The following is a 24,768-nucleotide window of genomic DNA, read 5'->3' as shown; positions in this document are numbered from 1 at the left end:
CTTTCTTCCAACTAGACAACCTCCTCCAAACCCTTTTGGAGAGGGGGGCACAGTGTACTCCGCAATGCCTAACACTTCCTCCATCATAACACCTTTATGTTGTTGTAATGGGCAGGTTACTTGTCTCTTCCCACAGTTCCTTGCGCGCTGGGACGTGCTTTAGGCGCTGTTATATGCCAGCTTCCCCGAGGGGCCAAGCCGGGCCCCCCAATCCCCAAGGGCACCTGCCTGGCCTTCGACACTTTCCTGGGCTTCGACACTTTCCGAGGCTCGCGCAGCCGCAAAGCTTCGCAGGTAGAGAGAGCATGCGCACCAGGGCAGCGTGGCGTGGCGTGGCGTGGTCACGTGGCCTAGGAGGGGCGGGCTCAGACGCTCGAATCAGCCTCACACTGGCTGCGCTTGCGCGCTGCAGACAACCGTTGCGGGGCGTCCAGGGCCCTGAGTTAGGACCTTCGGCCGCCTACACCCTGCCCTTTGGCTCGGAAGTACCCGGCCTGGTGGCCCCAGGACGTTCCCGTTGCATGGCGGAGTGCTGCGGAAGATGCCCATGAAGTCATTACTCCTTCTAGTTGCGCTGTTGACATGGCCTTCGTTCGTGCCGGCGTTTCCGAGTGAGTGACCCGCCTGAGGTTTCAACCACCCAGGGATACTCTAGGGGAACCTCGGGGTCGGACCCGCCGGAATTCCGGCTCTTCTTTCCTTGGTCCCACATTCCTCCCAAACTTCACTGTCCAGGGCCCTAGCCTCCAAGGCTGAGGTGTGTCCCTCCTCTTCCCCTTCCTGCACGCTGCGAGGCTGGCCTGGCCACGTGACCCAGGAAGCACCGGCTGGGCACATGGGGCACACGGACCTCCTTACCCCGGCGGAGACTGTCCTTGATGTTAACGCGGCCCCCTTCTACCGGAGAGTCACTGCGCATGCGATAAAGCAGGGTGCGCAAACTGCAGCCAGGCCAAGGCGGCCTGTTTTTGTATGGCTGGCTAGCTAAGGATGGTTTTTACATTTTTAAGTGTGAATATGAAATGTGATCTTTGTGAAATGTGGAAAGTATGAAATTCCAATTTCATTTTTCATAAATAAAGTTTTATTGGAACATAGCCACACTCATTCCTTTATGTATTGTCCATGGCTGCTTTCCCTTGTTATAACATCCGAGTTAGATAGTTGCCACAGTGATAGTATGGCCTGCAAAGCCGAAAATATTTACAGAAAAAAGTTCAACCCCTGTGGTAAAACATGGAGAACCTGTGGATTGTGTGTAGTGGCCTGGGACACTTAACTGACCCTGTGTGCACCCCTGCAGAGCATCCTCAGGAGTATAGCATTCAAAACCTTTGTTAAGAAGAATTATAACTTATGACCTGTCCCTCCCCAGTAGCTGAAAATTAGTAAGGTGGTTACCTAGTGAAGTCCAGCGTTTGATAGCTGATATTCCAGCTATGATTTGCTGCTTGTCCATCTAGTCTAACTATAATTCATTATAGCATTTTGGAATGTTGGGGTTTGGTTTAACCAAATAAAATTTAATAGGGAGGTGTAAAGTACTAAAGTGCTTGCTAGTTATGCAGGCCTACATTTCATGAATAGTAGTGGCAAAAGTTCTGGATAAAGTGTCTTAGATAAGTTAGTCCATTAAATACTAGCACTTATGATTTTTAGTTGTTTTAAACAAAAATATTTGAAAAAATGTTCTTTGCCATAATACTGAAAATGATAATTACCTTTTCTTGATATCTGATGGTCATTATTACTAATATCAGTTATTGCATTTTGGTAGTTGTAGATCATTAGGTCACAACTAACATATATGGGGAGTTTAGATGACATGGATACATATTGTACATTCTGGGACTGCTAAAATGTTAAAGGGACATCTTTAAGAAGAAAGAAATAAAGAAACATTAATATATAAATAATAAAATGGCAATAAATACTACCTATGAATAATCACTTTAAATGTAAATGGATTAAATGCTCCAATCAAGACAGGGTAGCTGAATGGGTAAGAAAACAAGACCCATATATAGGTATTCAAAAAAAAAATGTAGGCACACACTTGGAATAATTACAAAGGCAGTGTTTATTTATTTATTTATTTATTTAATAAGTCTTTATTGTTCAGATTATTACCATTGTTTCTCCTTTTTTTCCCCCCATATCTCCCCTCAACCTGGTTCCCACCCCCCCTCTGCTCTTACCTTCCCCCCGCTGTCCTCATCCATAGGTGTATGATTTTGTCCAGTCTCTTCCCATACCCCCTACACAGACACCCCTTTCCCCCTGAGAATTATCAATCCACTCTGATTCTATGCCCCTGATTTTATTATGTTCACCAGTTTATTCTGTTCTTCAGATTTTTAATTCACTTGACTTTTAGATTCACTTGTTGATAGGTATGTATTTGTTGTTCATAATTTTTATCTTTACTTTTTTCTTCTTTTTCCTCTTTTTAAATAATACCTTTCAGATTTTCATATAATACTGGTTTGGTGGTGATGAACTCCTTTAGCTTTTTCTTATCTTTGAAGCTCTTTATCTGCCCTTCAATTCTGAATGATAACTTTGCTGGGTAGAGTAGTCTTGGTTGTAGGTTCTTGCTATTCATCACTTTGAATATTTCTTGCCACTCCCGTCTGGCCTGCATAGTTTCTGTTGAGAAATCAGCTGATAATCATATGGGTGCTCCCTTGTAAGTAACTAACTGTTTTTCTCTTGCTGCTTGTAAGATTCTCGCTTTGTCTTTTGTCCTTGGCATTTTAATTATGATGTGTCTTGGTGTGGTCCTCTTTGGATCCCTTTTATTTGAGGTTCTGTGTGCTTCCTGGACTTGTAAGTCTATTTCTTTCACCAGGTGGGGGAAGTTTTCGGTCATTATTTCTTCAAATAGGTTTACAGTGTCTTGCTCTCTCTCTTCTTCTGGCACCCCCATAATTCTGATGTTGGTACACTTGAAGTTGTCCCAGAGGCTTCTTACACTATCTTCTACTTTCTGAATTCTCTTCTCTTCGTGTTTTTCTGGAGGCGTGTCCTTTTCCTCTTTGTATTCCAAATCTTTGACTTGATTCTTGCATTCCTCTAGTTTGCTGTTGGGTCTCTGTATAATATTTTTTATTTCAGTCAGTGTATGTTTCATTTCTAGTTGGTCCTTTTTCATATCCTCGAGGGTCTCATTAAATTTATCGGCCTTTTCCATGAAATTCTTGAAAAGCCTTATAACCGTGGTTTTGAACTCTATGTCCATTTGTTTGTTCTCCTCCATTTCTTTCGTTTGGGATCTGTTTCCTTGCCTCCTCATTTTCGCTGCTTCCCTGAGTTGGTAGGGTAGCTTTGTGTACTAGGTGTCCTATTGGTTTAACGGCTCAGCCTCCCAGTTACCTGAGGTGGACACTCTTGGTGCACCCCTTAGTGGACTGTGTGTATAGCCTTGTTGTAGTTAAGTCTTGATTGTTGTTGGTGTCACTGGGAGGAATTGACCTCCAGGCCAGTTGGCTGTGAGGACCCGCTGTGTCTATAACGGAGGAATTGCTGTGCTGGAGACACGTTTATGGGGCAGGACTTGTTCCAGTAGGGCTTTGGTGCTCACTGAGTCTGCCTCTTGAATGTGTCCCTTATGAGAGTGGTTGAAATCTGGTGTCATTTCACACCAACCACTAGATGCCCTAGTTTCTGGATCTCCAATGGGGTGCAGGTCAGCTACTGTCTGAGGCCCCCCAGCAGGAGCTACAGCAAGAACTAGTTTTCTCCTCTTTGCTTGAGTGGTTTTGGAGCAGTCTGACTGGAGCTTCAGTTGATTTGGTTAAGCTGCCACAAGGCAGGCCATTTATATGCAAAAGCCGCTGTGTGAAGCCTGGGCTGGTTTGTAGAATGTGCGGGGCGGGGTCTCAGGGCATCACTAGGCTAGGGCGTGGCAAACTGGTGATGGCTGCCATCAGCCGTCTCTGCCTTTCCACGTTTCCCAGTCCCCGTGTCCCACGTTCCAGTGCAGTAAACACTGATTGCTGGGCGCACCTCTCAGCTTTTCCGCATTTGTTCTCCTTTCTTTTTCCTTCTTAGTTGTAAATCTACCATTCAGCCAGCTTTCCCGTGGTTCTGGGTGGTAGACGTTTTGTCTTTTAGTTGTATTTTTGAAATTGTTGTGCCGGCAGTGTTTATTAAAATACTGTACATTTCATCTTCAAAATTGAGCTACCAGTTGTTACAGTGCATATATATATATATATATATTTTTTTTGGGACACCCTGTATATGCTGTCTATAAGACACACAAAAAAATAAAAAAAGATACAGCAGCCTTAATGACACATTAGACGAGATAGATTTAATTTATATTTTTAGAGCATTATACTCAAAGCAGCAGAATATACATTCTTTTCAAGTATCCATGGAACTTTTTTAGATAGACCACATTAGGTCACAAAACAAATTTCAATAAATTTAAGAAGATTGAAATCATATCAAGCATTTTCTCTGACCACAATAGTATGAAACTAGAAATCAATTACAAGAAAAAAATACTGGAAAACACACAAACAAATGGAAGCTAAATAGCATGTTACCAAACAATATATGGGTTGCTTTTTCCTTTGGGAGCCGCTGGGTAGAGAGGAATGTGGCCATCTCCTCTCCCTACCATGGCGTGTACTCATCCACTGATATCTGTGTACTCCAAAAAGAGGGAAACATCTGGCAAAAATGTCACTTTGCCTGCTGTATTCAAGGCTCCCATTCAACCAGATATTGTGAACTTTGTTCACACCAACTTGTGCAAAAGCAATAGACAGCCCTATGCTGTCAGTGAATTGGCAGGTCACCAAACCAATGCTGAATCCTGGGGTACTGGCAGAGCTATGGCTCGAATTCCCAGAGTCATAGGTGGTGGAACTCATCGTTCTGGCCAGGGTGCTTTTGGAAAAATGTGTCGTGGGGGCCGCATTTTTGCACCAATCAAAATCTGGCACCATTGGCACTGCAGAGTAAACACAACACAGAAATGATAGGGCATCTGCTCTGCCCTAGCTGTCTTGGCCTTACCAGCACTGGTCATGTCTAAAGGTCACCATATTGAGGAAGTTTCTGAACTTCTTTTGGTGGTTGAAAATAAAGTTGAAGGCTACAAGAAAACCAAGGAGGCTGTTTTGCTTCTTAAGAAACTCAAGGCCACCCTAGCAGGTTTAGCTCAGTAGATAGAGTGTCGGCTTGCGGAGTGAAGGGCCCTAGATTCAATTCTGGTCAAGGGCACATGCCTGGGTTGTGGGCTCGATCTCCAGTAGGGGGTGTGCAATGAGACAGCCAATCAATGAGTCTCTCTCATCACTGATGTTTCTATTTCTCCCTCTCCCTTCCTCTCTAAAATCAGTAAAAATGTATTTTTAAAAAAATTAAAAGAAACTTAAGGCCTGGAATGATATAAAAAAGGTCTATGCCTCTCAGTGAATGAGAGCTGGCAAGGGCAAAATGAGAAACCATCATCGTATCCAGCGCAGGGGACCTTGTGTCATCTATAATGAGGACAACGGTATCATCAAAGCCTTCAGAAGCGTTCCTGGAATTACTCTGCTTAATGTAGGCAAACTGAACATTTTGAAACTTGCTCCTGGAGGGCATGTGAGCCATTTCTGCATTTGGACTGAAAGTGCTTTCCACAAGTTAGATGGACTGTATGGCACGTGGTGTAAAGCTGCCTCCCTCAAAAGTAACTATAGCCTTCCCATGCACAAGATGCATGATTCAGACCTTAGCAGAATCTTGAAAGAGCCCTCTGAGCACCACACAAGAGGATTCACTGTAGTGTCCTGAAGAAGAATCCACTGAAAAACCTGAGAATCATGTTGAAGCTAAACCCATATTCAAAACCATGCGCCAGAACACCATTCTTTGCCAGGCCAAGAACCAAAAGCTTCGGGTGGATAAAGCAGCAGCAGCATTAGAAGCCAAATCAGATGAGAAGGGGGTTCCAGGCAAGAAGCCTGTGGTAGGGAAGAAAGGAAAGAAGGCTGTTGGCCTTAAGAAGCAGAAGAAGCCTTTGGTGGGGAAAAAGGCTGCAGCTACCAAGAAACCAGCAGCTGAAAAGAAGCCCACAGAAAAGAAACCCACCACAGAAGAAAAGAAGCCCGTGGCATAAATTTAATTTTGTTTATTCCATAACGGTCAAATCACTTTGGACAGCTAATTTTGAATAAAAATATGATCAAAGGCAAAAAACAACAACAAAACAACATATGGGTTAACAATGAGATCAAGGAAGAAGTGAACAAATAAAAATGAAACACAGCTACCTAAAACCTATGAGACACAGCAAAAGCAATCCTAAGAGTGAAATTCATAGCATACAGGCGTACCTCAAGAAATAAGAAAAATCTCAAATAATCTAACCTTATACTTAAAGGATCTAGAAAAAGGATAACAAACAAATTACAAAGTGAGTACAAGGAAGGTCAGAGTAGAAATAAACAAAATAGAGTCTAAAAAATATATATCAAAGATCAATGAAACCAAGAGCTGGTTCTTAGAAAAGATAAACAAGGTTAATAAGCCTTTAATCAGACTCATGAAGAAAAAGACTGGAAGGACTCAAATAAATAAAATTGGAAATAAAAGGGGAGAAGTAACAACTGACACCACAGGAAAAAGAAGGGGGGAGGGTAGTAAAATACTCCTGTACATGCTACAATATAAATGACCTTAAAAACATACTAAGTAAAAGAAGCCAGTCACAAAAGAACACATATTGTATGATTTCATTTACATGTAATATATCCAATAGGCAAATCCATAGAGACAAAAATAGATTAGTGGTTACCTAGATTGAGGGATAGGGGCAATTGGGAATGGATATATTTTGGGGGTGATGAAACTGTTTTAAACTTAGATTGTGCTGATAGTTGCACAACTGTGAATATACTAAAAATCATTGAATTGTAGACTTTAAAATATGTATTTAATATATTAGGAAGGTATATTATTGCTTAAGATTATAATTTACTTAAAATTATGTTAATTATTTTAAGTAAATTAAAAGTAATTATGTTACTTTAGACATTGATAAAATCCAATATAATAAAATTAATAGAACTTAAACTTATGTGATCTAAATTTACACTAGGCCATTTAGTAAGGGCTAACTAGAAGAATGTGGGGGTTTTCTGAAAATTGGAACTATTTACGATGTATGTGATGTTCTTTTAGATAAACTTTAGATTTCAAAATTTAGAAAAATATGGCTAAAGTTGTATCTTTTATTATTATTATAAAAACTGCCTGTATTCCCAAAAATAAGAGAATGTTTTAATTACCCAGATTTATCCCTTAATAAATATTGGAATATTACCCACAAACCCTGACCGCCCCCCTCCCCGAAAAAAAGCCAAAACAAAACAGATTTATTTATTAATCCTCACCTGAGGATATTTTTTCTATTGATTTTTTAGAGAGTGGAAGAGAGGGAGGGAGGGGGAGAGAGAGAGAGAGAGAGAGAGAGAGAGAAAGGAACATCGATGTGAGAGAGACACATTGATTGGTTGTTTCCTGCACATACTTCTACCAGGGCCAGGATAGAGCTTACACATTTTTTTTTCTTACCTGTTCCTTAATATAAATTACTGGAGGCACAATTAATTTACATACTTGCAAACTTTTGGTTCATTCAATCATTCATTTAATAAACGCTTTTAAATACACACGCGTGCGCGCGCGCACACACACACACACACACACACACACACACATATTATTGATTTCAGAGAGGAAGGAAGAGAGAGGTAGAAACATCAATGATTAGAAACATCAATGAGAGAGAATCATTGATTGGCTGCCTCCTGCACACCCACTACTGGGGATTGAGCCTGAAACCCTGGCATGTGCCCTGTCGGGTAATTGAACCAGTGACTTACTGGTTCATAGGTCAGTGCTCAACCACTGAGCTATACTGGCCAGAGAAAGACTAATGAAGGATCTCTGCATCTTAAGGGAAGTAAGGAAGTTACTTCCTTTACTAAGGAAGTAAACTATGCACGTGACAATTATAGATTTTATTGTTTAAAAAATATTGTCTTCTTGACTGGCAAAATGAAAATTGTTTTTAACTTGTGTTTCTTTCATGAATAGTGAATTTTAGCAAGTTTTCATGCTAATTGGATTTTGTATTATTTCTTATACCCTATTCCTCCTTTAATTGGGCATTCTATGAGAAGGAAGTACATATTCTGAATGTATTGTTTGTTAGAATTTTATATTTCATTGCTCATTTTAAAATATGATTTTATTAATTTGTCTTTCACTTCTCTGTGAAGTTAGTTTATTCTTTTGTAAGTCATTGTCAGTTCCTACCAATACTTTGTAGTAAGAAAACATTAAATTTGGATCAGCTATTTTTAATATTTCCAAATACATAATCTTAATATAGGGGGTCCCAAAAATGTATACACCTATTAAAGGTATGCATTTTAGTCCAGTTGTCAGGAGAGCAAACTTTTGTATATTTTAACAAACTTATTTTATTTTTCTACACTAATAAAAGAGAAACATGAAAATTGACCGTACCTCCGCTACGCCCACAAGCCACCCCCACAAGGCAATCAGGAGTGAGTATGCCAGTGATGGGCAACCTTTTGAGCTTGGTGTGTCAAACTTCGCCAAAAAACTGAGCATAACTCGGGTAGTGTGTCACTTTGAGGAAAAAACTAACTCCAAGACTCTAGTCGCAAATGTTTCATCCTCAGGAGCAGCAAATGTTTCATCCTCAGCATGCGGCGTCATGTCATCAGAAATGGCTATGCGTGACAGTGCTGACACGCGTGTCATAGGTTCGCCATCACTGGAGTATGCAAATTAACCCAACCAAGATGGCGGCGGCCACGGAGCTGGAGCAAGCAGGAGGCTTGGGTTGCCCTGGCGATGGAGGAAGCCAAGCTTCCCGCCCGCCCTGGCCTGCCCTGGCCTCTGCTCAAGCTACAAAGTTTCAATTATAGAAGATAAATAAATCCCAGATACTTGCCAGCCCTGGCCTCCGCTCAAGGAGGTGCTGAAAAAAAAAAAAAGAAAGAAAGAAAGGAGTGGCTGGGAGCTTGGGTCGCCGGGGGGCTGATCAGTCCAAGATGGGATGGCAGTTGTGGGTGATCAGGCTGGTGGGGGTAAGCAGACCAGCAGAGGGGCCAGTTGGGGATGAGCAGGCCATCAGTGGGGGTCAGTTAGAGGTGATCAGGACAGTGGGGGGGCAGGCAGTTTGGAATGAGCAGGCCAGCAGGGGGGCAGTTGGAGGTGAGCAGGCCAGTGGGGAGGGAACTTGGGGGTGAGCAGGCCAGCAGGGGCGGCAGTTGGGGGTGATCAGGCTGGCGGGGAGGGCATTTGGGGGTTAGCAGGCTGGCAGCGGGGGGGCATTTAGAGGCAAGCAGCTGGCAGGCAGAGTGGTTAGGGGCAATCAGGCAAGCAGGCAGGCAGGCAGGTGAGCGGCTGGACCCAGCAGTCCCGGATTGTGAGAGAGATGTCTGACTGCCAGTTTAGGCCCGATCCCTGTAAACTGGCAGTAGGACATCCTTCGAGGGGTCCCAGATTGGAGAGGGTGCAGGCCGGGCTGAGGAATACTCCCCATGCATGAATTTCATGCACCGGGCCACTAGTTTATTATATTTTAATATTTACATTTTATTAATATTAAACAAAATTTTTATACTTTAATATTTATTATCTGTCTATATATAAAAAGCCAGTGACCGGAACGACCGGTTGCTATGACGCTCACTGCAGCCAGTGAACCAGCCAATCAAGGGCGGGGTGGCCGGCCACCTCCCCCACGGCCCTTCGCCTCCCTAGCCAGCCCTGCCCCAGATCGGCCCTCCCACCCTGATCCGGGATAGGGCTGGCCGGCCAACCACCATGAGCCCTCCCCCAGGCTACTGGTCCCTGATCGCCGCCCCCCATTCTATTCGGGGGTGGATCTGGCTGGCCCACCGCTCACAGCCCCTCCCCATGGCTGGCCCCACCCCTGATCAGCCCCCACCACCCTGATTGGCCTGAGGCCCCTCCCCCCATCCAGCTCTGCCCCCAATCAGGCCCCTGAGACTAATTGGGGGTGGGGCTGGCCAGCCAATCTCCCCTGGCCTCTCCCCTGGCCGCTGATCCCTCATCAGCCCCCCCTACCCCATTCAGGGCCGGGGCCAACTGGCCCACCGCCCACAGCCCCTCCCAATGGCCAGCCCCACCCCCAGTATGCCCCCCACCCCAATTGGGGGTGGGGCCCGCTGGCCAATTGCTTGTGGCCCCTTCCCGAGCCGGCCTGGCCCTGATCAGGCCCCAATTGGGGTGGGCCAGCCAGCCAACCTCCTGCCGTCTCCTCCTCCTGACAGGCCTGGTCCTGATCTGTCCCGATTGAGGATGGGCTGGCCAAACCCCACCCATGCACAAATTCATGCACTTGGCCTCTATTATTTTAATATTTAATTATATTTTAACATTTAAAATAGAGTTGTATTCTTCCAAGACAATTTTTTAAATTTTTTTTATTGATTTCAGAGAGGAAGGGAGAGGGAGAGAGAAATAGAAATATCATTGATGAGAGAGAATAATTGATTGGCTGCCCTGACTGGGAATTGAACCATGACCTTCTAGTCTATATATAGAAAAAGCCAGCGACCAGAACACCGGAATGACTGGAATGACCAGTTGCTGTGACACCCACTGTGGCCAGTGAACTGGCCCAATCAGGGAGTGGGGCCGGCTGACCAACCTCCTACAGACCCTCCCCCTAGCTGGCCCTGGCCCCGATCACCCCCCCCCCACTCCAATAGAGGGTGGTGCCAGTCGGCCAACCTCCTGCAGCCTCTTCCCCTGGCTAGCCCCACCCAAGATTGGCCCCTCACCCTGATCAGGGGCAGGGCCAGCTGGCCAAACGCCTGCGGCCCTTTCCCCCAGCTGGCCCCGCCCCATATGGGCCCCCACCATCCTGATTGGCCCCCCACCCCACTTAGGGGCGGGGCCGGCTGACCTACCACCCATAGCCCCTCCCCACAGCCGGCCCCACCTCCAATATGCCCCCCCACCCCGATTGGGGTGGGCCAGCCAGCCAACCTCCCACTGTCTCCTCCTGACAGGCCCGGCCCCAATCTGCCCCGATGGGAGCAGGGCCAGCCAGACCCCACCCATGCACAAATTCATGCACTGGGCCTCTAGTTTATAGGTTGACACTCAACCACTGAGCCACATGGGCTAGGCCTTCCCAGACAGTTTATCATCATACTTCTCTTTTGCCAGCATCCTTTTGTCATCTTTTTATGGCAACATTGTGTAGTTACTTATATGTACCTGCTTTGAAGCAAGACAACATATTTTTGTATCCCTTTCTTACCACTTTCAAGTTGAATATAATTTTAGGCAAATTATTTGTTCTTTCTAAATACCCTCCTTTTCTCTTTATAAAGGTACATTTAAAGCCCTTAATATAGTGCCTGGCACATAGTAATTGCTCAGTCAGTCAGAACTATTATGGTCTTTCAATCAGTATTTTCTAATTTCCCCTTCAGATTTCATGCCACTTTGTTTCTACAGTTGTTTGATCATTTTGTTTACTTTCCTACTATTTGTCATGTGCATAATTCTTCATGTTCTATTTCAAGAAGAGAAGTGCAGATAGCCTCAAGCTCAGCTATAACTTCCATATCTGTGATTCTTGCTAACCTCAAGCCTGCTTAGCAGGTAGCCATCCTGCTAACTAGATGCATAGGAAAGCAGCATTGTGGTTTTTCAAGGTGGAAGAGATTCTTATTTAGGTATGTTCTGAAACATTGCTATGTTTGGTTGGATCACTAACTGGTAAAATAGAAGGGATATAATGAAGAACACAAGGGCAGACAACAAATATTCCAAGTTTAATAACGCAACTTCTAGCAGAGTAGTCTGGTCTTTGTAAGAATTTGAAGTTTGTTCATCCTTCTAAATACCTCCTAAAAAATGGGATAAAGCAGGTTTTCAGTGGCCAGAGCCATTTGGAGGGATATTTGAGGCTTGACTATATTTTATTACCTTGCCTGCAAAAATTTTTATAAAGAACAGGTTGATTTGCAAGAGCATTTCTGGTTAGTAGAACTGACAAGGTCTACATCAAACATAGATATTTTAGGGGACAAAAGTAGGAGGTGGAAGGTGTGGGGGGAGGGGATGGATTTAACAACAGAACAATGTGGAGACAAAGGGTACATGAAGAAGGGAGGAAAAACAAGGTAGGAGGTAAAGTGTTTGGTTGATAGGCAGCATGAATAGGCTTTTTAGTATTGCCTGAGTAACAGTATAAAGAGATAATGAGTATTTCAGGTGGTTTTTTCTTTTTAGAAATCAACTAGTAGTAAGTATCTCCTTTTTCTGTCCTTTGACAATCTAATTCATCTAATAGTAGCCTGGGTATCCTATTTACTACTATGAGAAGAGACAAGTTAAATGATTAAACATTGAAAGGGAGGGAGGAGCAGGGGAAGAGAGAAAACATCAACAGGGCTGGAGATTGAACCTGCTATACATGCTCTTGACGGAATGGAACCTGGGACCCTTCAGTATGCGGGCTGATGCTCCAACCACTGAGCCAAACCAGCCAAGGCTGGAAATGTCTTCTTAAAAGCATTTAAGCTTTTTTTTTTAATACATATTTTATTGATTTTTTACAGAGAGGAAGGGAGAGGGATAGAGTTAGAAACATCGATGAGAGAGAAACATCAATTAGCTGCCTCCTACACTCCCCCTACTGGGGACATGCCCACAACCAAGATACATGCCCTTGACCGGAATCAAATCCAGGACCCTTCAGTCCACAGGCCGATGCTCTATCCACTGAGCCAAACTGTTTAGGGCAAAAGCATTTAAGCTTTTGTTGCTTGCAGACTTTAGATTTGCTTATGAATAGTTGCTCAGAATAGATTTTTCCAAAATTGATTTTAAAAAATGTTTATTTTGGAAAATTTCAAAATATCCACAAATAGAAAGAATGGCATAATAAATTTCCATATATCTATAACCAGCTTCAACTATTATTAACCCATAATTAATCTTGTTTCATTTATATCTCCACCCCCTCACCTCCCCAACTTCTCAGCCTTGGATTATTTAGAAGGAAATTCCAGACATCATATAATTTTATAAGTAAATACTTTAACATCATGTAGAACTAAAATATAAGTACACAACAATGTGAATTTCATACCTAAAAAGATAGTTATCCTTTATATATTATAAAACTAGAGGCCCGGTGCATGAAATTCGTGCATGGAGGGGGGGGTGTCCCTCAGCCCAGCCTGCACCCTCTCCAATCTGGGACCCCGGTGGAATCAGGCCTAAACAGGCAGTCGGACATCCCTTTTACAATCCAGGACTGCTGGCTCCCAACTGCTTGCCTGCCTGCCTTCCTGATTGCCCCTAACCTGCTTCTACCTGCCAGCCTGATCACCCCCTAACCACTCCGCTGCCAGCTTGATTGATGCCTAACTGCTCCCCTGCCAGCCTGTTTGCCCCCAACTTCCCTCCTCTGCCGGTCTGGTCACCCCTAACTGCCCTCCCCTGCAGGGTTGATCGCCTCCAACTGCCCTCCCTTGCAGGCCTGGTCCCTCTCAACTGCCCTCCCTTGCAGGCCTGGTGCCTCCCAACTGCCCTCCCCTGCTGGCCATCTTGTGGTGGCCATCTTGTGTCCACATGGGGGCAGGATCTTTGACCACATGGGGGCATCTATATTGTGTGTTGGAGTGATGGTCAATCTGCATATTACTCTTTTATTAGATAGGATAGAGGCCTGGTGCACAGGTGGGGGCCAGCTGGTTTGCCCTGAAGGGTGTCCCGGATCAGTGTGGGGGTTCCCTTGGGGTGTGGGGCAGCCTGAGTGAGGGACCTGTGGTGGTTTGCAGGCCAGCCACACCCCCGGGCGACCCAAGAGGAGGCCCTGGTATCTGGAATTTATTTACCTTCTACAATTGAAACTTTGTTTTTTTTTGTTTTTTTAAAATATGTTTTATTGATTTTTTTTTACAGAGAGGAAGGGAGAGGGATAGAGAGCTAGAAACATCAATGAGAGAGAAACATCGACCAGCTGCCTCTTGCACACCTCCTACTGGGGATGTGCCCGCAACCAATGTACATGCCCTTGACCAAAATCGAACCTGGGACCCCTCAGTCCGCAGACCGACGCTCTATCCACTGAGCCAAACCGGTTTCGGCTACAATTGAAACTTTGTAGCCTGGAGCGGAGCCAAGCCTCCTGCTCACTCCATGGCTGGCAGCCATTTCTTTTGGGGTTTGTGTACCTTCTATAATTGAAACTTTGTAGCCTTAAGCAGAGGCCTGGGCCCACCAGGGTGTGTGGAAAGCTTTGCTTCTTCCATTGCTGGGGGAAACCCTTGCCTCCTGCTCTTTCCAGCTCCGTAGCTGCCACCATTTCTGTTTGGATTTGTTTACCTTCTATAATTGAAACTTTGTAGCCTTGAGTGGAGGCTTAGGCCAGCAAGGGCAGGCGGAAAGCTTGGCTTCCTCTGTTGCCTGGGGAAACCCAAGCCTCCCTCCCTCTCTCTGTGGCTGTAGCCATCTTGGTTGGGTTTATTTGCATATTTGCTCCTGATTGGCTGGTGGGCGTGGTTTGTGGGTGTAGCAGAGTTAGGGTCAATTTGCATATTACTCTTTTATTAGGTAGGATATCTGGTTAGTGTTGAAATTTTCCTAATTCTCTCTCTCTTCCAGTTTGATTGCATTGGGATTCAAATAAGATTCATACATGTAATTTATTAATGTCCATTAATTCCCTCCCCTCCCCCACCCCAGGCATTAAACAGCTCTGGCCACCGACACAGACATCAAGCTAGGATGAACTAAGGACTGTACATCTGCTTTGCCCCTGATTGATATAAGAGCAACACCAGCAATCAGGTGTTTCCTTGCCCATTGCCAGGGGGTCATTAATTCCCTTTTAACCTATAGTTCTTCATCTTTATTTTACCCCTGGTAATGTAATTGAAGAAATTGGATCATATACGCTATAGTTTGCTGCAGTCTAAATTTTGCTGATTGCACATCCATGGTGTAGTTTATGTTTTCCTTTGTTGTCCCATGTATTTCCTGTATATTGTTAGTTAGATCTAGAGGTCCTATTAGATTCAAATTTGACCTTTTTTGCAAAACTGCTACATTGAAGGTTTTGTGTTATTTTATGAGGATGCATAGCTAATTTTGTATCTTTTTGTGATATCATTAATATTGATAATCATTGAAAATGATTATATTCTATTTATAAATGGCTTCTTTGTTTATTATTTGGAATAATTTATGAATTGAAACTTTGTTTCATCTTGAGCTATATTTCAATATGCAATTTGGTCTATTTCTGTATTTTCTGTTCTGTTCCATTCATCTATTCATATGCAGTGCTAAACTATTTTTATAATAGAGGCTTTATACTGTATTTTAATACCTAATAAGGGGTAGCTCCTGTTTTTCTGGCTATTCTTACTCATTTGTTCTTCAAATGAACTTCATAGTCCTTTTTTTTTTTTGTCTTCAGAAAATAACTAGTGATATTAGGAGCATATTAAATGCATGGCCCTGGCTGGTTTGGCTCACTGGATGGAGCAACAGCCTGCGGATTTCGGACTCAATCCTCAGTAGGAGGCATATAGGAGGCAGCCGATCAGTGATTCTCTCTCATGGATGTTTCTGTCTCTCTCTCTGCCTCTCCCTTCCTCTCTGAAATTAAAAAAAAAAAAAAGTATGAATTAACAGAAAATATGACATCTAAGCATCTTTATGATATTGAATCTTTTTTGTCTGAGTACATGGTATATTTTTCTGTGTAGAAGTTTGCATTATGCCTTTTAGATTTTATTATATTCTTGTGCCCGTTTTATGAGGTTGTTATAACAAATTATCAACAGAAATTTATTCTCTTACTAGAGGCCTGAGTCTAAAATCAGTTTCACTGAGCTAGAATCAAGTTGTAGGGCAAAGCTGTGCTCCTTCTGGAAGCTCTGAGAGCCAATATTTTCATTGCCTGTTTCAGCTACTGGTGGCTGCCAGCATTCTTTATCTTGTGGCCACACTAATCTCTGCCACCTCCCCCATATTACCACTTCCTTGTCTATGAGTGTATCATATCTTTCTCCATCTCTCTCTTTTAAAAACATTTGTGACTATATTTAGAATAATCCCCTTTTGCAAGACGCTTAATTCAATCATATATGCAAATATCCCTTTTCCATATAAAGTAACATTTACAGGTTCCAGGGACTAGAGCCTGATCTCTGTATGTCTATATTCAGCCTAGAATAATTCCTCATATAGGTTTTGAGCATGTCTTTTCAACTTTATTATTAGACTAGAGGCCCAGTGCCTGAAATTCGTGCATGGGGGGAGAGTGTCCTTCAGCCCAGCCTGCATCCTATTCAATCTGGGACCCCTTGAGGGATGTCCGACCACCTGTTTAGGCCAGTGGGATCAGGCCTAAATGGGTGGTCGGACATCCCTCTCACAATCCAGTACTGCTGGCTCCCAACCGCTCGCCTGCCTCTGCCTGATTGCCCCTAACTGCTTCTGCCTGCCAGTCTGATCACCCCTAACCACTCCCTGCCAGCCTGATCGATGCCTAACTGCTCCCCGGCCAGCCCAATTGTCCTTAACTGCCCTCCTCTGCCATCCTGGTCACCCCTAACTGCATTCTTCTGCCAGTCTGGTCGCCCCTAACTATCCTCCCCTGCAGGTCTGGTGGCCCCTAACTGCCCTCCCTTGCAGGCCTGGTCCTCCCCAGCTGCCCTCCCCTGCAGGCCTGGTCCCCCCAACTGCCCTCCCCTGCAGGCCGGGGTCCCCCCCAACTGTCATCCTCTGCAGGCCTGGACCCCCCCCAACAGCCCTCCCCTGCAGGCCTGGTCCCCCCAACTGCCCTCCCCTGCAGGCCGGGGTCCCCCCCAACTGTCATCCTCTGCAGGCCTGGACCCCCCCCAACAGCCCTCCCCTGCAGGCCTGGTCCCCCCAACTGCCCTCCCCTGCTGGCCTGGTCTCTCCCAACTGCCCTCCTCTGCTGGCCTGGTCACCCCTCACTGCCCTCCCTGCTGGCCTGATTGCCCACAACTGCCTTTCCCTAAAGGCTTGGGACCCCCCCCCCCACCAACTGCCCTCCTTTGCTTGCTCAGTAACCCCTAACTGCCCTCCCTGCTTGCCTGATTACCCACAACTGCCTCCCCTGCAGGCGTGGGTCCCCCCCAACTGCCCTTTCTTACTAGCCTGGTCTCTCCCAACTGCCCTCCTCTGCCAGCCTGTTCTCCCCCAACTGCCCTCCTCTGCTGGTCTGATCACCCCTAACTGCCCACAACTGCCCTCCCCTGCAGACCATCTTTTGGTGGCCATCTTGTGTCCACATGGGGGCAGCCATCTTGTGTCTTGGAGTGATAGTCAATTTGCATATTACTCTTTTATTAGATAGGATTTTTAAAAAATTTATTTTGTTTTCAAAAGAGCATCTTCCCTCTCATTTTATCTTGGAGCTGGTTTATATTTGTACTAAAGGCCAGGTACATGAGATTTGTGCACTCAGGGGGGTCCCTCAGCCCTGCCTGCACCCTCTTGCAGTTCGGGAGTCCTTGGGAGATGTCCAACAGTCAGACATCCTTAGCGCTACTGCAGCCCCTTCTGCGCTCGCCACCGCCACCACTACTGTGCTTGCCAGCGTGAGCCCGGCTTCTGGCTGAGTGGTGCTTCCCCTGTGGGAGCTCCTGTGTTGAGTTCTGCCCCCTGGTGGTCAGTGCGACCAGTTGTTCAGTCTATTTGCATATTAGCCTTTTATTATATAGAATGTTGGTTTTTGTATATTGATTTTCTAACTTGCTACTTTATTACATTATTTTATTCCTTTATTCTATAATAGCTTTTCAATTGATTCTTTTATGTGGTCTAGATGTATAATTATCTCATACTAGAGGCCTGGTGCATGAAATTCATGCACTCGGAGGTTGGGGGGAGGTCCCTCAGCCCGGCCTGTGCCCTCTTGCAGTCCAGGAGCCCTCGGTAGATGTCCAACTGACAGCTTAGGTCTGCTTGGGGAGCGTGCCTAAGCTGTCAGTTGGACATCCTTAGCGCTGCTCTGAAGGCGGGAGAGGCTCCCGCCACTGTCGCTACGCTCACCAGCCGTGATCCTGGCTGAGTGGTTCTCCCCATGTGGGAGCACACTGACCACCAGAGGGCAGCCCCTGCACTGAGGTATGCCCCCTGGTGGTCAGTGCGCATCATAGCAACCGGTCATTCCATCATTGGGCCGAAACCAGTTCTCCGACATCCACCAAGGGGTCCCAGATTGCGAGAGGGCGCAGGCCAGGCTGAGGGCCCTCATTGGTGCATGATCGGGGCCAGGGAGGGACATGGGAGGTTGGCCAGCCGGGGAAAAACTACGGGAGGGCTCCAGGGTGTGTTTGGCCCATCTCGCTCAGGCCCTTTTGGCTGGACCCCAGCAGCAAGCTAACCTACTGGTTGGAGCGTCTGCCACCTGGTGGTCAGAGCATGTCATAGCGACTGATTGACCAGTCAACTACCTGCCCCCTGGTGGTCAGTGCATGTCATAGCGAGCAGTTGAGCAGCCTTAGCATATCATTAGCATATTACACTTTGATTGCTTGAATGGCCGATTGGACAACCGGACACTTAGCATATTAGGCTTTTATTATATAGGATAATAAAAGTATAATATACAAATTGACTGAGCGGCCGAACAGCAGAATGACCATCTGGACAACCATCTGGAAAACCATCAGGGACCACGCTATGACACCCATTGGTGCCAGGCCAGCCAAGGTGGGTGCTATGTGATTGGTCGGGAGCCTGGCCATCGCCCCATGATTGCCCCGCAGAGGAAGGCTCAGGCCACTAGCTGGCAGGGTGATCAATCAAGGGGCTCCATGATTGCCCCAAAGAGGGAGGCCCAGGCCACCAACAGGCGGGCTGTGGTGGGTGGGCGGGGCCTCCCTCTGCGAGGGAAGCCCAGGTCCTGGGTCCTGGCAGCTGGAGGGAAACCCAGGTCCCAGGTGTTGGAGGGAAGTCGGTGCCAACAGCTGGGGAAGGAAGGCCTATTCTTGCATGAATTTTGTGCATCAGGCCTCTAGTATCTACATATAAAGATAGTTTTGCCTTTGTCTTCTGAATTCTCATGCTTCCATTCCTTTCCCCTATCTAATTACATTGACTAATACCTTCAACACCCTGTTATATAGTAATGGAGATATTGGTATCCTGACCTTGTTCCTGTCTTTAGGGGAAAAGCTTCTAGTGTTTTACCAAATAGGATACAAAACATATTTTTAATGTTCTTTTTAGGGACTTAAGTTTATATTTTAAAATTAGAAGTGTAAGCAGTTACCTTTATAGGGAATATTATTGTCTTACATAGTGCTCTGTAGCTTTTGAAGTATTTTTAAATATTTAATTTATTTGGTTTTGTGAGATAAAAGGGCAAATATAGCATTTTAATTGTATAGTTTGGAGAAATTAAGTAATTGACTTAGGTCATGATGTTAGAAAGTGGTAGAGCCAGGACTTGCTTTTTTTTTTTTCTGTACTCAAGGCTACATACTTACTTTTCCTTCAGGAAAACTCTAGATTTAGGACAATGCTTTTTATACATAGGAGAATGTGTAAATAAGTTATTTTACTTTTTAAAATGTAACTTTTAGTGGTTATTAAGTGTGTGTGGTTTATTCTTTTTTTTTTTTTTGAGAGTAAAACATCCTATATAATAAAAGCCTAATATGCAAATCGACCAAATGGCAGAATGACTGGTTGGCGGGGGTGGGGCCAGCAAGTGGGCAGCGCCAGGCCAGTCAAGATGGGTGCCAGCAGGCAGAGAGAGGGGATTGCAATCAGGGGTGGGAAGTGGGTCTGTAGCGACCAGCAGCAGTGGAGGGGCAATCAGGGGGCAGGGCCAGCTGCTTGCCTGCCAGCGCCATCTCCTGATCAGCCAGCTGGTTGCCTCCCACAGAGGGAGGCCACCAGTGGCAGGGGGCGATGGGGAGGGGGCATGAGCTCCCCCTGGTGGTCAGTGCGCCTCCCACAGGGAAAGCGCTGTTCAGCCACAAGCCGGGCTGATGGCTGGCGAGCACAGCGGTGGTGGCGGGAGCCTCTCCCGCCTCTGCAGCAGCACTAAGGATGTCCAGTGGGGAGCGGGCCTAAGCCATCAGTCGGACATCCCCCAGGGCTCCCGGACTGCAAGAGGGTGCAGGCTGGACTGAGGGACCACACCAGACCTCTAGTTATAGATAAGTCTAAAGTCCTCTTTAATGACCAACTTCAGTCCCATTCCCTCTCCTCAGAGACAACTACCCACATGAGTTTGGTATGTTACCCTTCTGTCCATTTTTAAAAAATCCATAATTCACAAACAAAATGTATGATACTATGTTAGTGATTAAGGATAATATCAAAATCTACCTTGTGTTCTATATCTTCCCTTTTTTCACCCATCATCATTAAATGGATCTTGGAGTATGCAAGGCTTTTCTTAGCATGACATAAAATGAGGAATCAACTTTTAGAATCTAGATCTCTAGACAAGTCTAGTGTCTTCCCCTTATCATATTGCCTCACCAAGCTATTTCATTAAGACTTTTAAAATTTAGAAATATGCTTTCAGTTTTGATTAAACTTCATCTGGTCTTTCTAAGTTGTAACAGAAGAGTTAAGGGAGAGAGCTGAAACATGTAAATATAAAGCATTTTTGGACTATTTTGTGCTTGTCAAACAGCTGAATAAAAAGTGCCTCCTTAACAGAAAGTTTGTTACTACTGTGATTCATTTTGCCTGCAGAAGGAGGGTTCAGGTACACGTTATACATTAGAGTTTGGTAAAAAGTGACTTACACCTGGCCGGCATGGCTCAATGGTTGAGCATCAACCTATGTATCAGGAGGTCAGGGGTTGATTCCTGGTTCAGGGCATATGCCTGGGTTGTGGGCTTGACCCCCAGTGTGGGATGTGCAGGAGGCAGTTGATCAATGGCTCTCTCTCATCATTGATGTTTCCATCTCTCTTTCCCTCTCCCTTACTCTCTGAAATAAAAAAATATATATATTTTAAAAGTGACTTACTTCCTTGAATTAAATCAATTTGTATCCATGATAGTGGCAAAATCTATTCAAAACGATATGCAATACAAAGTTCCAACCCTTAAAATTTAAAACTCCTGACTAGGAGTAGGGAAGTTGGGCAGAATATCAGAATATCTTATTCAGAAGTCTTTTTTTGTTTTCCACATTGGATATGAGAGGCTTCACCACTCAGATGTTGCAAAATACCAGTATAAAACCAGTATAGAACTGCCATTTTTGTTGTAAGAATTAAATATTGATGGTTTAGACAGGAATCTGCAAACTTTTCTGTAAAGGGCTAAGTAGTAAGTATTTTCAGCTTCTCAGGCCATGTGGTCTCTGTTGCAACTACTCAACTCTGCTGTTGGAGCCAACTATCCTATCTAATAAAGTGGTTATATGCAAATTGACTGTCACTCCAACACACAAGATGGCCACCCCCATGTGGTCAAAGATGGCTGCCCCCATGTGGACACAAGATGGCCACCACAAGATGGCCTGCAGGGGATGGCAGTTGGGAGGGACCAGACCTGAAAGGGAGGGCAGTTGGGGGCGATCAGACCTGCAGGGGAGGGCAGTTAGGGGTGACTGGGCTGGCAGAGGAGGGCAGTTGGGGGCAACCAGGCCTACAGGGGATGACAGTTGGGGGGGACCCAGGCCTGCAGGGGAAGGCAGTTGGGGGCAACTAGGCCAACAGGGGAGGGCAGTTAAGGATGACCAGGCCAGCAGGGGAGGGCAGTTAGGGGTGACTGGGCCAGCAGGGGAGGGCAGTTGGGGGTGACCAGGCCTGCAGGGGAGGACAGTTAGGGGAGACCAGGCTGGCAAGGGAGGGCAGTTAGGGGCAATTATGCCAGCAGGGGGCACTTAGGCATACATCAGGCTGGCAGGTGAGTGGTTAGGGGGTGGTCAGGCTGGCAGGCAGAAGTTGTGAGGGCAATCAGGCAGGCGAGCAGTTGGGAGCCAGCAGTCCTGGATTGTAGAGGGTGCAGGCTGGGCTGAGGGACACCCCCCCCCCCAATGCACGAATTTCGTGCACCGGGCCTCTAGTAGATAATAAAGAAACAAATGGGTAAGACTGGCTAGTTGCAATAAAACTTTATTTACAAAAAAATACCAATTGGGTGGAAATGACCCACAGGCTATAGTTAGATCATTTTTGGTTTGAAGGCAGTGGTGTACTGGTAAATGTTTAACTGGCTTTTTGGAAAGAAGGGTAAGCCCTGATTTACAGCATTTGCCCCATCATGGTTGATTTCAAGCTACCTACTTGACATCACTGAACAGAAAGGTAGAAAGAGATATATAGTAGCAAACCATTATATAGCGTTTCATCATACAGATACCCTAAATGTAAATAACCTCAAAACATAGATAATAGTAAAATGAAATAAAATAAGAAAGTGATGAGTTTGGATATTTATTACTTTCCTTTTCAATACAATTTATTTAAATGCAAATTCAGATAATTTAATTATAAATGATGTCTATGTGTAATATCTAGCTCACAAATTTCCTAAAATTTAACAATTGGCTCTGGTGAGTCATTATGAACCTAATTCATCACACCACTGAGTTGGAGGACATAATCATGAATTTTGTCTTAATAAGTTACATACTGAATCATAAGTTATATGGGAGAGTAATAGCAAAAAAATAGAATTGTGTTAATATGCAACTTTTGCACTGATCTTGCTCATTTGTTTTAAATAAGAATCTGAAAGAATAATTTTAAGTGAGAGTTGACTGTCAGATATGCTTTATTCCTTGGTTCTTTATTTTAATTTTCAAGTGGTAGCATATGAAGTAAATATGGGTCAGTAGATTTTGTCAGTATATCATATATGATAATAAATGTTACTTATTATTTGATTTTTTCCCCCTTAAGGAATAACTGTGACACCTGATGAAGAAAAAAACTTGAATCATTATGTACAAGTTTTACAGAATCTACTACTAAGTGTTCCCACTAGGGAGCCAGGCCAAGAGAAAATATCAAAGTCTCCAAATAACATTTATTCCATGAGACCGAAGTCTTCAAGTAATGTTTATTCTATGAGACCGAAGGTATCACAATTTAAGGAGTTAATTTCACATGACAAAGCTTCAACGGAGAATGATGTTTTAAGTGACCCTATCAGTGATAAAGCTACACCTTTCCCTACTAGAGACTTCCAACCTGAAGTAAGGAGGAACAAACATACTAAAAGTACACCATTCTGGTCGATTAAACCAAATAATATTTCCGTTATTTTAAGTTCAAAAGTACCTTATATTGAAAGAGAAGAGCCAGAGCCAGAGCCAGAGCCAGAGCCAGAGCCAGAATCAGAGGAGTCACAAATTGAGGCACCAATGTTATGGCCAAATGTTACTGAATTACCTCCAAGTCCTTCAAGTAGGAGCACTGACTGGGATACCTCCACAGAACTAGAAGATGTTCCTCAGCTCTCGGGGGAATATGAAATACCAATATATGAAAGTGAGCCACTAATTTTGAGTAATGAAGAAATTTTGGATAAAATATCAGATATTCGTTCGGAAGCACGACACGTACCTCTTGGTGAGAGCCTCAAGCCAGAATATAGAGAGGACATTCGAGCCTCTAGAGAGAACCTAAAACGAAGCCTTGCTTTAGCAGAAGCAGCAGAACACAGATTACAAAAAATGTATAGATCCCAGTTTTTACCAGTAGGACGCAGCAGTTTTCTAAGTGATGACATTGAAACTGTTATTAACACACTGTATAATTCTAGATCTAAGTTATCTCAGTATTTAGATATTAGATATGTTCCATTGGAGATGAGACAGAAAGCTACTACAGTAATCCATATATTGAAAAACAGATTATGTTCAAATCAACTAGAAACTCAAAACCTTATTAGGAAGTTATTAAACAATAATATAAAAATTTTAAACCTACTTGATGTTCCATAACAAAGGTGACCTAAGAAAACTGGGCATTCATTAACAAGAGAAATAAGCATACTAGTGATTCAAAAGTTGTATAAAATATTTTCTATTGTAGTTCAATGTGCTAACATCTTTACATTTCATATGTTATGAACATTTTTCATATGCACTAATATGCCTAAAAATTTAAAATAAAAGTTTGGTTCAGGAGTTTGTAGTTTTCTTTCATTAATTGATTTTTAAAATTATGAAGATCTAATCTTTAAAATATTTAAGCTTTGGTTTTACTTGAATAAATTGGTTAGATTCACTCATTTAATAAGAGTTAAGGACTGTGCAATCTATATATGTAACTTGTTTTAAATGAGTGCATATAAATGTTTAGGGTATATGGCTTTATTACTCTTTGAGAGAATCTGAGTTTTCTGACCGACTAGCATAGATAAGTAGAGCTTGTATCAAAACTACATTTATCTGGATATATGTGTGCCTCCTTTGAAAAGTGGATGATGCATTAAGATAGATCTTTTTCTTTGTTGGTAAGTACTTTTGGATGATCAGTGAGGAACTGTAACCAGAATTGGTAGTAAAGTTGTTCTCATTTATTTCCTCCTTTGTTTGTTTATATACTGTACCTGTACATTGAAGCTTTGCAAATCTTTTATTTGAGAGTATGACTAACATCATTAAAGTTAACTGTGTAATATTGTAATTATGGTGCAGGTAACTCTGTTTTATAATTGGACCAGTATTTAAATTTATTTATTTATTCATCAATCCAGTCATTA

At 44.1% G+C, this 24,768-nt stretch overlaps 1 protein-coding gene and 2 pseudogenes across 1 annotated transcript; 2 read left to right on the top strand and 1 right to left on the bottom strand.

Annotated features, from left to right (window-relative positions):
• The first annotated feature begins 420 nt into the window (after positions 1 to 420).
• SPESP1 (sperm equatorial segment protein 1) lies at positions 421 to 24,190 on the top strand. Its single transcript, XM_028141839.2, has 2 exons — positions 421 to 611; positions 22,959 to 24,190. The coding sequence occupies exons 1-2, from the start codon at positions 542 to 544 to the stop codon at positions 24,002 to 24,004; spliced, it is 1,116 nt and encodes a 371-aa protein (XP_027997640.1). The 5' UTR covers positions 421 to 541; the 3' UTR covers positions 24,005 to 24,190.
• On the top strand, positions 4,596 to 6,198 carry LOC129148985 (60S ribosomal protein L4-like; annotated as a pseudogene).
• Positions 14,769 to 14,913, bottom strand: LOC114230718 (small nucleolar RNA SNORA48; annotated as a pseudogene).
• Positions 24,191 to 24,768: the final 578 nt, after the last annotated feature.

Source organism: Eptesicus fuscus, chromosome 5 (genome assembly GCF_027574615.1).
Source record: "Eptesicus fuscus isolate TK198812 chromosome 5, DD_ASM_mEF_20220401, whole genome shotgun sequence".
NCBI lineage: Eukaryota > Metazoa > Chordata > Mammalia > Chiroptera > Vespertilionidae > Eptesicus > Eptesicus fuscus.
Note: the sequence above shows the minus strand (reverse complement) of the source record. Positions and strands in the feature narration are given on the sequence as shown.

Excerpts from the sequence above, each read along its gene's own strand:
- SPESP1 (XM_028141839.2), top strand. The coding sequence starts at position 542 with ATGCCCATGAAGTCATTACTCCTTCTAGTTGCGCTGTTGACATGGCCT. Across the intron at positions 612-22,958 it reads GTTCGTGCCGGCGTTTCCGA|GAATAACTGTGACACCTGAT; the intron begins GTGAGTGACCCG and ends TTCCCCCTTAAG.